The 13,042-nt window shown below is 39.3% G+C and overlaps 1 protein-coding gene across 2 annotated transcripts; it reads left to right on the top strand.

The window, feature by feature from the left end:
* The first annotated feature begins 1,791 nt into the window (after positions 1-1,791).
* LOC110047532 (uncharacterized) lies at positions 1,792-12,710 on the top strand. 2 transcript variants are annotated; one of them, XM_089273700.1, is made up of 2 exons: positions 1,792-2,210; positions 9,804-12,710. In XM_089273700.1, exons 1-2 carry the CDS (start codon positions 2,050-2,052, stop codon positions 11,302-11,304), a joined length of 1,662 nt encoding a protein of 553 aa, XP_089129826.1. In that variant the 5' UTR covers positions 1,792-2,049; the 3' UTR covers positions 11,305-12,710. The 2 variants fall into 2 exon arrangements, with proteins under 2 accessions (XP_089129826.1, XP_020608939.2); XM_020753280.2 differs by lacking the exon at positions 1,792-2,210 and adding an exon at positions 4,237-5,040.
* Positions 12,711-13,042: the final 332 nt, after the last annotated feature.

The raw sequence follows: 13,042 nt of genomic DNA on the forward strand, positions 1-13,042 counted from the left end.
TATTTATCATATACGCGAGTATTTTGCTGGAAAATACACCACTCGAAAAATTCATACGAAACTACTTTCGGGACCTGAGTGGAGTATTTTCCATATCCTCACAAGCGAGGATATTGATGAAGTCATTTCCCGCTTTTTCACGGTTATTAAGTTTGTGCAAGCAGTCAGTGAAAATGGCGAACGATATATTCCTGTTCATATAATTTAAAAAAAACAAACAAACAAACAAACAAAAAAAAAAAACACACACACAGTAGTTTAAAGATATGAATTTTATTTTCTCGTGTCAAAAACAATAGTTTAACTCACTTGCTGTGCTCGTTCGTAAAATATTGCTTTTATCACTCGAAAGTAAAGTTATTATCTCACCGCCGAGCATTACCCTTAATTTATTATATGGAGAAGAGTAGTTTACTGGGAACTAAACCACTCGTAGATTCCATACGCCAATTCATCCGGGACCCAAGTGGCGTATTTTCCGTATGTCACCTTTGTGAGTGTCGTATCGTTCAATGACGGCACGATTCCCGCCTTTTGCTTTTGTTGAATTGGTTTTTCCATATAATAAAAAGAACATTACACGTTGGCTCGAAGATATGAATTTTATGTTCTCGTGGTAAGAACAATATCTCACTCGTTCGCTTCGCTCACTCGTGAGATATTGTTCTCGCCACTCGAACATAAAATTCATATCATCTCGCCACCGTGTAATATCCTCTATATACTCAATCTCTCTACTGTTGCTGACGCCATTGCTGTGAACAGTTTCATTTTTGTTTCTAATAAACAAAGCTACTGGTCAAAACCTTGATAGAATTAGGCTTGATAACACATTTATTATGGAATGTTTTGTCCCTCCAAAATCTTAATCAACCTGCCAAATGTTTTTTTTTCAAGAAAACTCAAAGGCTTACAGCCTGCTAATTTTACCATTTCCGGATTAAGATTGTATTTACGCCAAAAATTCTAAATTTGCTTTTTGCTGTACACCGCACCAAGCAAACTTTTGATAAAAGGTATCATGATTTCGTAAGGCCGTGAACCATGATTTTACGAAAAAAATATTCAGTGAAATGAGGAATCAGAAAGAGTCTCACTGTGAGCCCTTATTTTGATTATGTTGTCTGTCATTTTTTAAACACCCTTTATTACGTAACTTGAACATTGCATAACCGTGAAAGGCAATCCGTTTGATTCTTCTGCTGCGTTACAGTCCTTAGTGGAACGTTGTTTTGCTGATTGTCTAAAAATTAAACGAAATGCGAGAAATAGAAAGATTTGCTGTGTCTCAAAAGCTCGAGTGAAAAATCTCTCCTTTTTCTGGTGACACGTGAAAAGTCTATGATATTTTTTTACAGTTGTTATTCATCTCGCTCCTGCAAAAGAAACACTCATGATTGTCAGTCATAATTTTAGCAATTTTGCTTGATTTGGTCGATGAACTTCCCAACCTCTTCCAGATTCCAGAGCGAAAAGGATGCGGCTGCATTCGCAGATACTTCGACCGGATACTCTGTCCTTGAAAGCGAGGACAAGCATTCAGGCCACAGGAAGTGGTCCGCACCTTATCTCGCCCCGAAAAAAGGAGCAATGTAGTAAATACTGTGACACAGGATATTTAATATATCTATTTCGTAAAAGGTATGATAAGCGGTGAAATTTGCATCACGCGTGAGTCCCTCATGACATTTTCTTTATGTAAAAAACAAAACGTTACCATGGATTATTACCACGAGGTCAGAGGTTTCCTTCCTGGAGTATCAATTTTCCAGATGTCTTGTTTGTGCTCAACATAACTACCCAACCGTGTCGACGTCAGTAGCAGTATTGAATAACAGTTCAAAGTTCGCAACGCTTCAATGAGAAGAAATTAGGCGGTATATTTTGGTTTACTTTCACACTGTACTCACCACGAGTCACACTACGGCTACTACGAATACCATCTTCGGCAAGTCCAGCTCATACCGCGGTCAATAGTTCCAAACGAATGCTCCAAAGGAAAATATTAAACATTTTATCGGCGATAAACTGAGACGCAACCTTCACATTATGTCATCTTGGACCGTCGGCTGTCGCGATGTTCTCACGCCAGTTCACAATAGCGACATAAATAACGACCGAGGCGTAAGTAAACCTTCCATTAACGGTTCTAGCCCTACCGGTCTTATTGATCAGGTTTCGTCTGGTGATTCTGGAACGACAATCAACAGGTTGGTGTAGTGTGTCAGTACATATAGCGAATGTTAACTTGTTTTGAAGAGGTTTTGGTTTATCGTCATCGTGCGCTCAAGGTCATACGTAGCGCATGGCTTCGCGCCCTTGTCTGTCGCTCGGTTAGTCCTGACGAAAGTCTGTTGCCCCGTAGGAGTGCCTTTATGGTATGTTTCCAAACTAATAGGTTAAATAATAAATAAGAATGCATTGATTTAGGACTTGAAGCAGACAAAAGTAAAATTAGCACTGGTCCGGAATATTTTCATCATGACTCTTGCCTTGATCGCTTGGATCTCATGGCGATACAACGGTGGAAGACATGTACACAAAGGTCAAATGAATGTGTCAAATATCGCTCCATGACGGTACTCAACGGTACTATACGGTAGTCAACAATCTTCAATGACTGATTCATGACTAGCCTTGGAATAAGCCGGATTCTTTTATTGAATTTGATTTAATAAGCTAAACGAACAGCGCTATCGCTTCATCTGTTTCGTAATCAGCCATACATCATTCTTTTAACTTTGCAGTAAAGTTTCTTAATATTTTTGTCGCCGGATTTAAACAATCTCGCTACGAAGATAAGACAAAGCGACTCACGCTTCTTTTGCAAACGGCCTTGGTGTACACCAAGGCAGTGATTTAAAGCCTTGGTCATGTGAATATCCGCACTCTATAAACGTCGAAAGTATTGTTTAGCCTGCGAGTTTCAGGTAGCTTTTAGTTAGCCATGATCTCTTGGATATAAAGTTAAAAGACAAAAATGCTGGTTAATTTATTACGTTTTACTGCATCGTCGAGTATGGAAAGATTTCAAACTGTTTTGCATATATTGAAGGCGGAACACCGAGGTCACATATCAATATCATTAATGAGTGATTTTGCCATTGTTTCCAAGTGATTTCATTGTATCCAGCACCCGCACATAGAATTTTATATTTGTGTCTGATCAAAAACTAGTTCTTCGGGGGATAAAACAATTCTGCGTGATTACTGTAAAAAAAGACGATTATGGGTGCTGTAAAGAGCGATTCCTGTTGACACGTCAGTAAATGCTGAATTCGTATTTCTTTTCTCAGCTTGTGGCCTATGACCTGCGACTCAATGCAATAAAATGCCTTTCAGCTGATGTCACACAAATCTTTAATTGTTTATAGTCTCTGTCGGCAGTTCTGAGAAAAGCAGTAAATCGAACAGATTCAACTTAGAAAAATCCATGGACAGTGAATGTGTGCATGGCCATGTTTTGATGGAAGGCCTGTCGCAAACATTTCCTCAGTCGCCGTCTTTGCAAAACTATTGTTTTGAGTTTCCTTCAATTTGAGAGTATCTTTCTACCTTCCAATCAAGCGTGCTTGATCCAGACTCGAAGATACTGGCAGAGTGACGCATATAACGGCGGCTTCGATTCACGATTACCGTAATGCGTAACCCTGTTACGGGTATTTTGCTGGTTATCAAATATTTACCAACCCTGCGGGAGCCGATGTTGACAGGTATAAGCCAACCTTTTCGTGACCTAAACTGACCCTTTTACTGAGCCTCAAACGAACCAGAAGTGTCACATCCAATGAACTTCACTCATTTGAACCAACCCTCATGTACGCTCAGCCAAAGAAAGAAACTTCGATTATATTTACCGTGAATTAAGAAAGGACTGTTTTAGTTTCCATTAAACGTGTTCCAGACCCCCTTAACCATCCTCAATTAACCCAACAAGTAGTCCAGTACTGGTCCTCTCCCTCACGCAGCATCACGCTCGGGAGAGGGTCCTTCTCTACTGAAATTTTCCTTCTTCTAAAGACTTTTAATTCACCAAAAAAACTCTTGCACGCCTTGCGTGCCTATGTTTTACATACCTTCGTATGTTGTTATCACAAGTGGATCATGAAAACCAAGAAAAATAATCCCGCAAGGCAGTTATTTTCTCGTCAGTTCCGCCGATTTTTTTTTTTTGCATTTGTTATTCATCTCGCTCCCGCAAAAGAAACACTCATGATTGTCAGTCATCACCGATTTTGCTTGATTTGGTCGATGAACTTGACGTCCTCTTTCAGATTCCACAGCGATATTTCAGATTCCACATTCGCAGTTATTTAGACCGGATACTCTGACCTTGAAAGCGAGGACAAGTATTCAGGCCACAGGAAGTGGTCAGCAACTTATCTCGCCCCGAAGAAAAAAAGGAATGTAGTAAATACTGTGACACAGGATATTTAAGATATCTATTTCGTAGAATGTACGAGATGCGGTGAAATTTGCATCACGCATGAGTCCCTCATGACATTCTCTTTATGCAAATAACAAAACATTACCATGGATTACTATGATTACCGCGAGGTCAGAAGTTTCCTTCCTGGAGTGTCCATTTTCCAGATGTCTTATTTGTGCTCAACATAACTACCCAACCGTGTCGACGTCAGTAGCAGTATTGAATAACAGTTCAAAGTTCGCAACGCTTCAATGAGAAGAAACTTGGTCATACTTCAGTTTACTTTCACACTGTACTCACCACGAGTCACACTACGGTCGGTCTGACGGCTACTACGGATACCATCTTTAGCAAGTCCAGCTGATACCGCAGTCAATAGTCGCAAACGAATGCTCCAAGGTAAAAGTTAGACATTTTATCGGCGATAAACTGAAACGCAACCTTCACACTATGTCATCTTGGACCGTCGACTGTCGCGATGTTCTCACGCCAGTTCACAATGGCGACACAAATAACGACCGAAGCACACGTAAACCTTCCATCAACGGTTCTATCCCTACCGGTCTTATTAATCAAGTTTTGCCTGATGATTCTGGATCGACAATCAACAGGTTGGTGTAGTGTGTCAATACATATAGCGAATATTAACTTGTTTTGAAGAGGTTTTGGTTTATCGCCAATTCTACGTGATTAGTTTAAAAAACAGGCGATTGTGGGTACTGTAAAGAGTGGTTCCTGTTGACACGTCAGCGAAGACCAGTGAACACTGAATTCGTATCTCTTTTCCTAGCCTGTGGCCTATGACCTGCGATAAACACGCCTGACTCAATGCAGTAAAGCACCATTTAGCTGATGTCACACAAAACTTGAATTGTTCATAGTCTCCATCGGAAGTACTGTAAAAAGCCGTAAATCAAACAAAGACAGATTGAACTTAGAAAAATCCATGGACAGCGAATGAGTGGCCATGTTTTGATGGAAGTTCGCTGACGGCGCCTGTCGCAAACATTTCCTCAGTCGCCACTGTCATTGTTTAACTTCGATTAATTGTTACATCTTTTGGTTTATCTACCTTGCAAAAATAGCGTTACGAATTTTCCCTCAATTTGAAACCACATTTAAACGCCCTAATTAAGCGTTGTTGATACAGACTCGAAGACAGTGCCAGAGTGAGGCATATAACGGCGGCTTCGCCTTACAAAACAAGATTTGTTTAAAACCCATTCGTTCCAGTTCCTTTATAGTCTGTTACAGGGGTTTTGCTGGTTATCAAATATTTACCAACCCTGCGGGAGCCGATGTTGACAGGTATAAGCCAACCTTTTCGTGACCTAAACTGACCCTTTCACTGAGCCACAAAAGAACCGGAAGTGTCACACCCAATGAACTTCACTCATTTTAAGTCACTCGCATGCGTGCGTAGCCACAGAAAGCAACGTGTAACTAATCATAACGGGCTTAACCCAAGGTCGCCTGCTAAAATATAGAGTATATAAACATTGTGTTCGTTTCAAACTAAAAATTTTGCGAGATTTAACAAGTGGTAAACGCCATAGCGTACACTATTGAGTTATGGATGCACGCGGGAGGTTGCTAAACACGAAGAAGCGTAAGAGTCGTACGAGGCGACAGCTGAGAGCAACCCTAGCTTCTTGAGTGCTTAGCAAACCTCCCAAGCACATTCATAACTCAATAGTGTAAAGCCGTGTAGTTTACCATTTGTTTTATAGCATATATTGACACATTGGAGCAAAAGAAGTCCTTTTATTGAGCTACATCACATCAACACACACGTCAGCAGCGTACATCCAAGGGCAAACAGCAGACGATGAATGAACGAATCAGAGTACGTGCTTTGCTTTAGTTATGTTATAAAGAGCTTTATTATGTCATATCTTTGCAATTTCCATTGCATATAACAATAACAATAACAATAACAATAACAATAACAATAACAATAACAATAACAATAACAATAACAATAACAATAACAATAACAATAACATTCATTTCTTATATTGCGCATTTTTTTTTATAGAAATAGTCAAAAGCGTATTACAATTAGATAAATTCTTACAAATTACAAATTGAGAATTAAAACTACCAACGCATCTTAAAATTATATAAGAAAACAAAACTGTTTTGTGGATCTTTGTAAGTGTATCGCGCAAAACAAAATTTGTTTGCATCCCATTCAGTCTACTGAGTTCCTTAATAGACTGCAAACATATCTACTCACCTTGGATGTACTTAGTCCATCACAAGCTAACCGCTCCCTAGCGTTGATTCAGGGTGCTCAAATGATCGCGCGGCCGAAGAGTCAATCTTCTTTATCGTCTTCTTCCAATAACGTAACGCGAGGACTTGTCTATGGCTTTCCGGAGCGCGATGCAGCGGTAGCCGCAGTGGCAGCGGTAGTCGCAGTGGCAGCAGTAGAGGTAGCAGTAGCCGTAGAGGTAGCAGTAGCAGCAGTAGCAGCAGTAGTTGCAAAAGCAGTAGCAGTAGTAGGAGTAGTAGTAGTAGTATTAGTAATAGTAGTAGTAGTAGTAGTAGCAGTAGCGACTTAATTTAACGAGGATAACACTTAAGAGGCTGTCTCTGTAAGAACCGACCACTGATTTTACTTCGAAAATTTGAGTTTTCTCTTAAGCTAGTATTTCGAAGCCCTTACCTAGTCAATCACTAAAATGAGTTTTATTTGATTGAAAATTCTAATTGAAGTTTTCTAGGATTGATTCAAGTTCGGTCCGCTCGACACAAGTTGCGTGCTTGCCGAAACTGGAAAAATAGCACATATTGCCGACGCTCTAAAAAGAATAATATTCGCTCAAAAGTCCCAATTCTTTTTCTCAACCATAGATTTATCATAGCAGTTTGTTTAGCCATGTTGCAATTATAATTCAATGTTGTTCCTTCAACGGTTAAAAGAAGATTTTCTACCCGTTAAATCGAGTTTTGAAGCAAACGCGAAAATAGCTCTACTTTGAAGGAACGTTTCAAAAATGTGGCACCTGTTTGAAACTGCTGACGGAACTACATGAATAGAAAGTATACATGTCCCTTAATTTAAAACAATAATAAAATTTGTCTGCCTACTAGGTTTTCAAAACTAAGGACCGCTTAAAGTTCAGAAAATTTGAAAGAGTATTCCGGCGAGTAACTAACACACTTGCCTTCGTAAAGTGCTCCGATAAATTCACGTAAATCTCTTACCTGGCTTCAACATTAAAGTTTTGGTCCTTTGCAGCGATCCTTGAAACCTAAGTAGCATTAAAACTGCCAGCTTTTCCTTCCAGCTGTAGGTTTGTATATAAAGTACATTTATACTTCGATGTTCTTTGTATTACTGACCATTGTTTTCCTCGAAGCCGATTTAATCAAGTAGAGTCCTCTTCAAAGGTTTGTAGAAGCACTCTTTTGGACAACTCTCGGCACACATACATGTATGAACAGTAAACGGTGATCAGGGGAGCCAAGGAAGGACTGATAAATGCCACGGCCATTTTGTGTTTACAACAGGTGTTTTAGTTCCCAATGTTCCCGTGAGGATCACATTCCTGTTATACTCACGGGAAGATTGGGAACTAAAAACACCTGTTGTAAACACAAAATGGCCGTGGCATTTATCAGTCCTTCCTTGGCTCCTCTGATCACCGTTTACTGTTCATACATGTATGTGTGCCGAGAGTTGTCCAAAAGAGTGCAAACCTTTCAATAGGACTCTACATGATAAACAAACTGCTATGATATATTTATGGTTGAGAAAAAGAATTGGGACTTTTGAGCGAATATTATTCTTTTTAGAGCGTCGGCAATATGTGCTATTTTTCCTGTTTCGGCAGGCATGCAGGTTGTGTCGAGCGGACCGAACTTCAATCAATCTTAGGAAACTTCAGTTAGAATTTTTAATAAAATAAAACTCATTTTAGTGATTGACTGGGTAAGGGCTTCGAAATACCAGCTTATGAGAAAAATCGAATTTTCGAATTAAAATCAGTGGTCGGTTTTTACAGAGACAGCCTCTTAATAGCAAATAAAAGCTAACAAAGACGTTGCCCACCGATATTGCAGTAATAAGATCACTAAATCTTTACAAATCTACAATTAAAAATTACTGGTAAAAATTTAGAAAAGACAATTAAAATAAGAATTATAACAACTAATTGTAAAGTTTTTAGTTGTTGCCATTGGATGGCTTTTACTTAACCATGTTATAATAGTATGTGTAATAATGTCGAGTTATGGACCTTCTTGAGGGGTAAAACAGTCAATTCTACTTCTATGTTCTAGTGTCATTACATAGCATCAGGCCTTTTTATTGTACATATAGCGAGCATTTTAGGCAATAAACCTTGCAAATAGAATTCTATATGTGCTATATTTCCACATGTGAAAAAAGCGATACGTCCAATCAGCTTCGAGTATGGCGTTCTTCCCAAGTGAAAATATAACCAATCACCGTTCAGAGTAGAACACTTAGCCATTCAGAGTTAAGCACTTAAATGGTATCCGAGAAGCGCGGTCGAAATCAGCGCCCGCTTGAAGTTTGTGTTTCGAGAACATGGCTTCGTCTTCCCGTTTCAGTTCACTTTCGGGAACACAGCAGCGAAATATATCCAACATCTTGAGCGCTAGAACTTCAGTTTGAGAATCAATGGCCATTTAAGAAATCGAGGAAGTAAATTTTAGATCAGAAAGCCAACATTCAAGGAGGAACATTCAAATTTAAACAGTGTGAGTCAAAGAGTCCGAATTTGTCTTAGCACAGCGCGAAGCGCCGCCATTACGTGATTAAATCTGAGAGTGATTAGGGACAAGCGAAAAGATTTCACTTTATGTATTTACGAATTCTCCCGTATTATATTTAAGCTTGTGCAGGCTCTTTGTCCGCTTGTTGCTCGTTTTCCAAAGTTTTGCAACTCGTGAATAAAAATCCGTACGTCGCACTTTCTATGAAGTAATCTATATCTATTGTACAGCTTTTTTCATTGGTTTGACCTACGGACTCTGTTTAGCTATAAAGAATTCCGTCCATGGTTCAAAGGCACATTTTCTAGTTTGTTTCAGCAACTGCTCAGCTCCCAGTATCATGTGTGCAGTATCAGCAATGCAGCAGTAATTCCTAATTGCTGACAAGTTACTTCTTCAAACAAAAAACCTAAATTATAATGAAAATATGTCCCGAAAAGAATTTTATTCTATGCAGCCAGTTAGAGGCAGATTTGCTCCAAGCACCAGTTGAATGAATTCTTAAGCCATTTTAAGTTAAGGAGTTAGAGATACACTGTTGTTTACAAAAAAATAGTGACCCCTGTAGGCGCCTGTGCTGTTGTGACTGACCATTCTTAGTACTGATCTCCATTCCTTGTTATAGGTACTCAAGCGATGATCCTCTATGGCATGAGGTGGCCAAACGATATCAACAGATCATCGATAAAGACTTCAAACTGCGTAGCCAGTTTCCGGTCTACTATGACGGTCAAATGATTCCCCTGACTACTCCCGTGAAAGTAACAGTGAATACTCTGTCTAGTCTAAAGGAAGGTGGCAAGCAAAAGGGAGCGTCGACATGCAAGTCATCGGAAAAATATGCGGAAACAGGTAGCATCTCGGCAAATGAACGCGGATATGGCAGCATTTTAACTGAGAAAACGGAGAACGATCACCTTCCTAAAATTGTGGAAGTCTATAGCTTGAATTCCCTCAATTCAAATGCACAAGAACCTGGGCTAAAGACCAGCACCCAAGGTAGGCTCTCCTGTAAGAATGAAGAAACATTTGCAAGGAAGAGTGACATGTCTAACAAACAGCCTTCGAAAAGTTTACTTCAAGATGTCAACACATGCACTCACAGTTCGCAGATGAAGCCTTATTTGGTATCGGATAACTTTATAGACCTTACAATTGGCGACGAAGAAGAAATAAAGTCATGCAATGACGATGACATAGCAAGACCAGGTGGTGAAGGTATGTGTGGGAGAGACGTGAATGCAGGTGACCAGAGTGAGTTTGATCCACCCATGGAGGACACAGGTGATAAAGAAAGAAAAAATAAGAAAAGTAACCAGCATAAACGTAAGGGTGTTTTTGATAGTCGAAGGAAAGGTAAAAGAAAATGCCCAGCACAAAACCAAAACCAAAAAAATACCATTAAAAGTCTGAATGTAGGTTGGGACTGTAATGGCTGTAACTCCGACAGTCTCATCCAAGGTGACCAAGACAAAACTCAGTGCAGCGTCTTAAATGACCAACAAAACAACAATCAAGGCAATGGTGAACAAAAGTTAAATGACCTAAACAATGACAACGACTGTGGGAAAGAAGAAAAGAACAGCACCGTAAAAACAGAAGAAAGAAAAGAACATTGGAACGGCAATAGGATTAACGGTGGTGTTCATATTTCATCAGATATGACTTATCGAGAGAATAAGATAACGACTCTTAAGGCCAGACTAGCGAAGCAAGAAGAAGAACTGGTTAGGCTAAGAACACAGAAAGAAAGTAATATGGCAAAGGTCATGGGCATGGAAGCACCAGATCAAGATGTTAGACAGGAAAAAGTAGAATCAGAGGCCAACGATTGGAGTAATGAAGTTCACGAGAGGCAGGAAGCGACAAAAGATGATCATGTAGAGGTGAATCTGGATGACATCTGCCAACACGTGATAAAATCATTTGATATTTTTAACGCTCGCCAGTGGGAGAGTAAGACGAGAAAAAAGGAAGGATTTCATATGCTTTACGAAGAAAACACTGGTATCATAAAACAAGCTAACGAAAGAAAGTCAGATTTTAATGACGTGGCTTACCTGCCGCAAGGCAGACAAGAGGAATTTTTGTTTCAAATTGGTTTAAGAAGGACTGAGAAGACCTAGTAACACTTAATTTCTCATTTGTGCAACATGATATACTGTGGCTCTCTGCTTTCGAATCGTACAAACGATGATAGGCCTGCAGTGACCCAAGGAATAGACAGACAACAAAGCCCATTACCTTCCTCCGGTCTAGGCCAGCCCCCCAGAGTTATAATTATAAGGCTAGTTTCGTTATCAATGCATTTCAGTGCTTCTTTTTTTCAACAAAGAAATGCGTCGTTTCCAAACATGTCAATCACTCTGGTTCGCTTCAGTTTTGCGTTTAGAGGTGTGTTATGTGTGATCCCAATGACAATGAAGTTCTTGTTTCTTTAAGCATTGTTTGATTTTACAGCATAGGAAGAAATAGAGGATATTACATGCCCGCGCGTGGATACGAATTTTATCTTATCGAGTTGAACACGATAAGATAAAATTCGTATCCACAAGCGGGCATGTAATATTCTGTTTATGATCTAAACATGCTAATGACGAATTGTTTTACGATTTTCCGAAGATTTGCGAACACTTTCCGAAGATTTCCAAAGATTCTCCAAAAGTTGTCCGAAGGTCAGACAAACGTTTCCGAACATTTTCCGAAAATTTCCGAAGATTACCGAAGATTTCCGAAGATAACTGAAGATATCCGAGGATGATCCGATTATGTTTCGATCACACAGCAACACATCTAAGTTCAGTTTAAGCGATTATCATGTTAGTAACCATGGCGACACCAATATCCTCACACGTGAAAGATTAAAGATGATATCTTCACTGCGCGCGATGAAGATATGGTTTTTTAGTAAAAGGAGAAATCCTGGTATTTCACTAGTGTTTATATAATAAATCATTTTATTATATAAACACCCGTGGAATACCAGGATTTTTCCTGTTACTAAAAAATCATGTCTTCGTCGCGCGCAGTGAAGATAATATTTTTATCTTTTACGCTGTGGAGATTCCTTTTTGATGACATTTTTCTTTCGTCCCTTTAACTACACTTAAATTCGTTGATGTATGATCGAAACATCTTCGGATCTTCTTAGGTCGTCTTCGGCAATTTTCGGAAAATGTTCGGAAGCGTTCGTCTGGCCTTCGGAACAATTTTGGAAAATCTTCGGAAAGTGATCGGAAATCTTCGGAAAATCGTCAAAAACGTCGTCATTAGTATGTTTATGTAATAAACAGAATATTACATGCCCGCTTGTGGATACGAATTTTATCTTCTCGTGTTCAACTCCATATCTCACTCGTTCACTGCGCTCACTCGTGAGATATCGAGTTGAACACTCGAAGATAAAATTCGTATCCACGCGCGGGCATGTAATATCCTCTATTTACAGTGATTGAAATTTGTTGCGCTTTCATGTTTAACGTTTATATAAGGAACGATATCGTTAAATAAAGTTGATATTTTGGTAATGAGAGTGTGGTTACACTAATACTGCTAATCGCGTTCCTCTTTACAATAGAATGGGTCAATTGCGGAAGTAACTGTGCCAAAAAGTTCGTCACGCCATACAAATTACTGATATCAGTGACGCCTCTGTTTGCATCGAAGAGAACTTTAAGCGCAGAACATGACAATAATTTGCAGAAAGCGGGTGGATTAGTTTCTTTCCATCGACAAATGCTGTTGGGAAAGCAGTCGTTTAAAAATCAGCTATCGTTTAAGTTAGACTCTCCACCTCAAATTAATCTCCCAAAGAATACATGTCTAAATATACCGGATTAAATCAATCTAGTTTTATTTTTTAAA

This window comes from Orbicella faveolata, unplaced genomic scaffold, assembly GCF_042242905.1.
Source record: "Orbicella faveolata isolate gen_17 unplaced genomic scaffold, um_ofav_v1 contig_35, whole genome shotgun sequence".
Lineage (NCBI taxonomy): Eukaryota > Metazoa > Cnidaria > Anthozoa > Scleractinia > Merulinidae > Orbicella > Orbicella faveolata.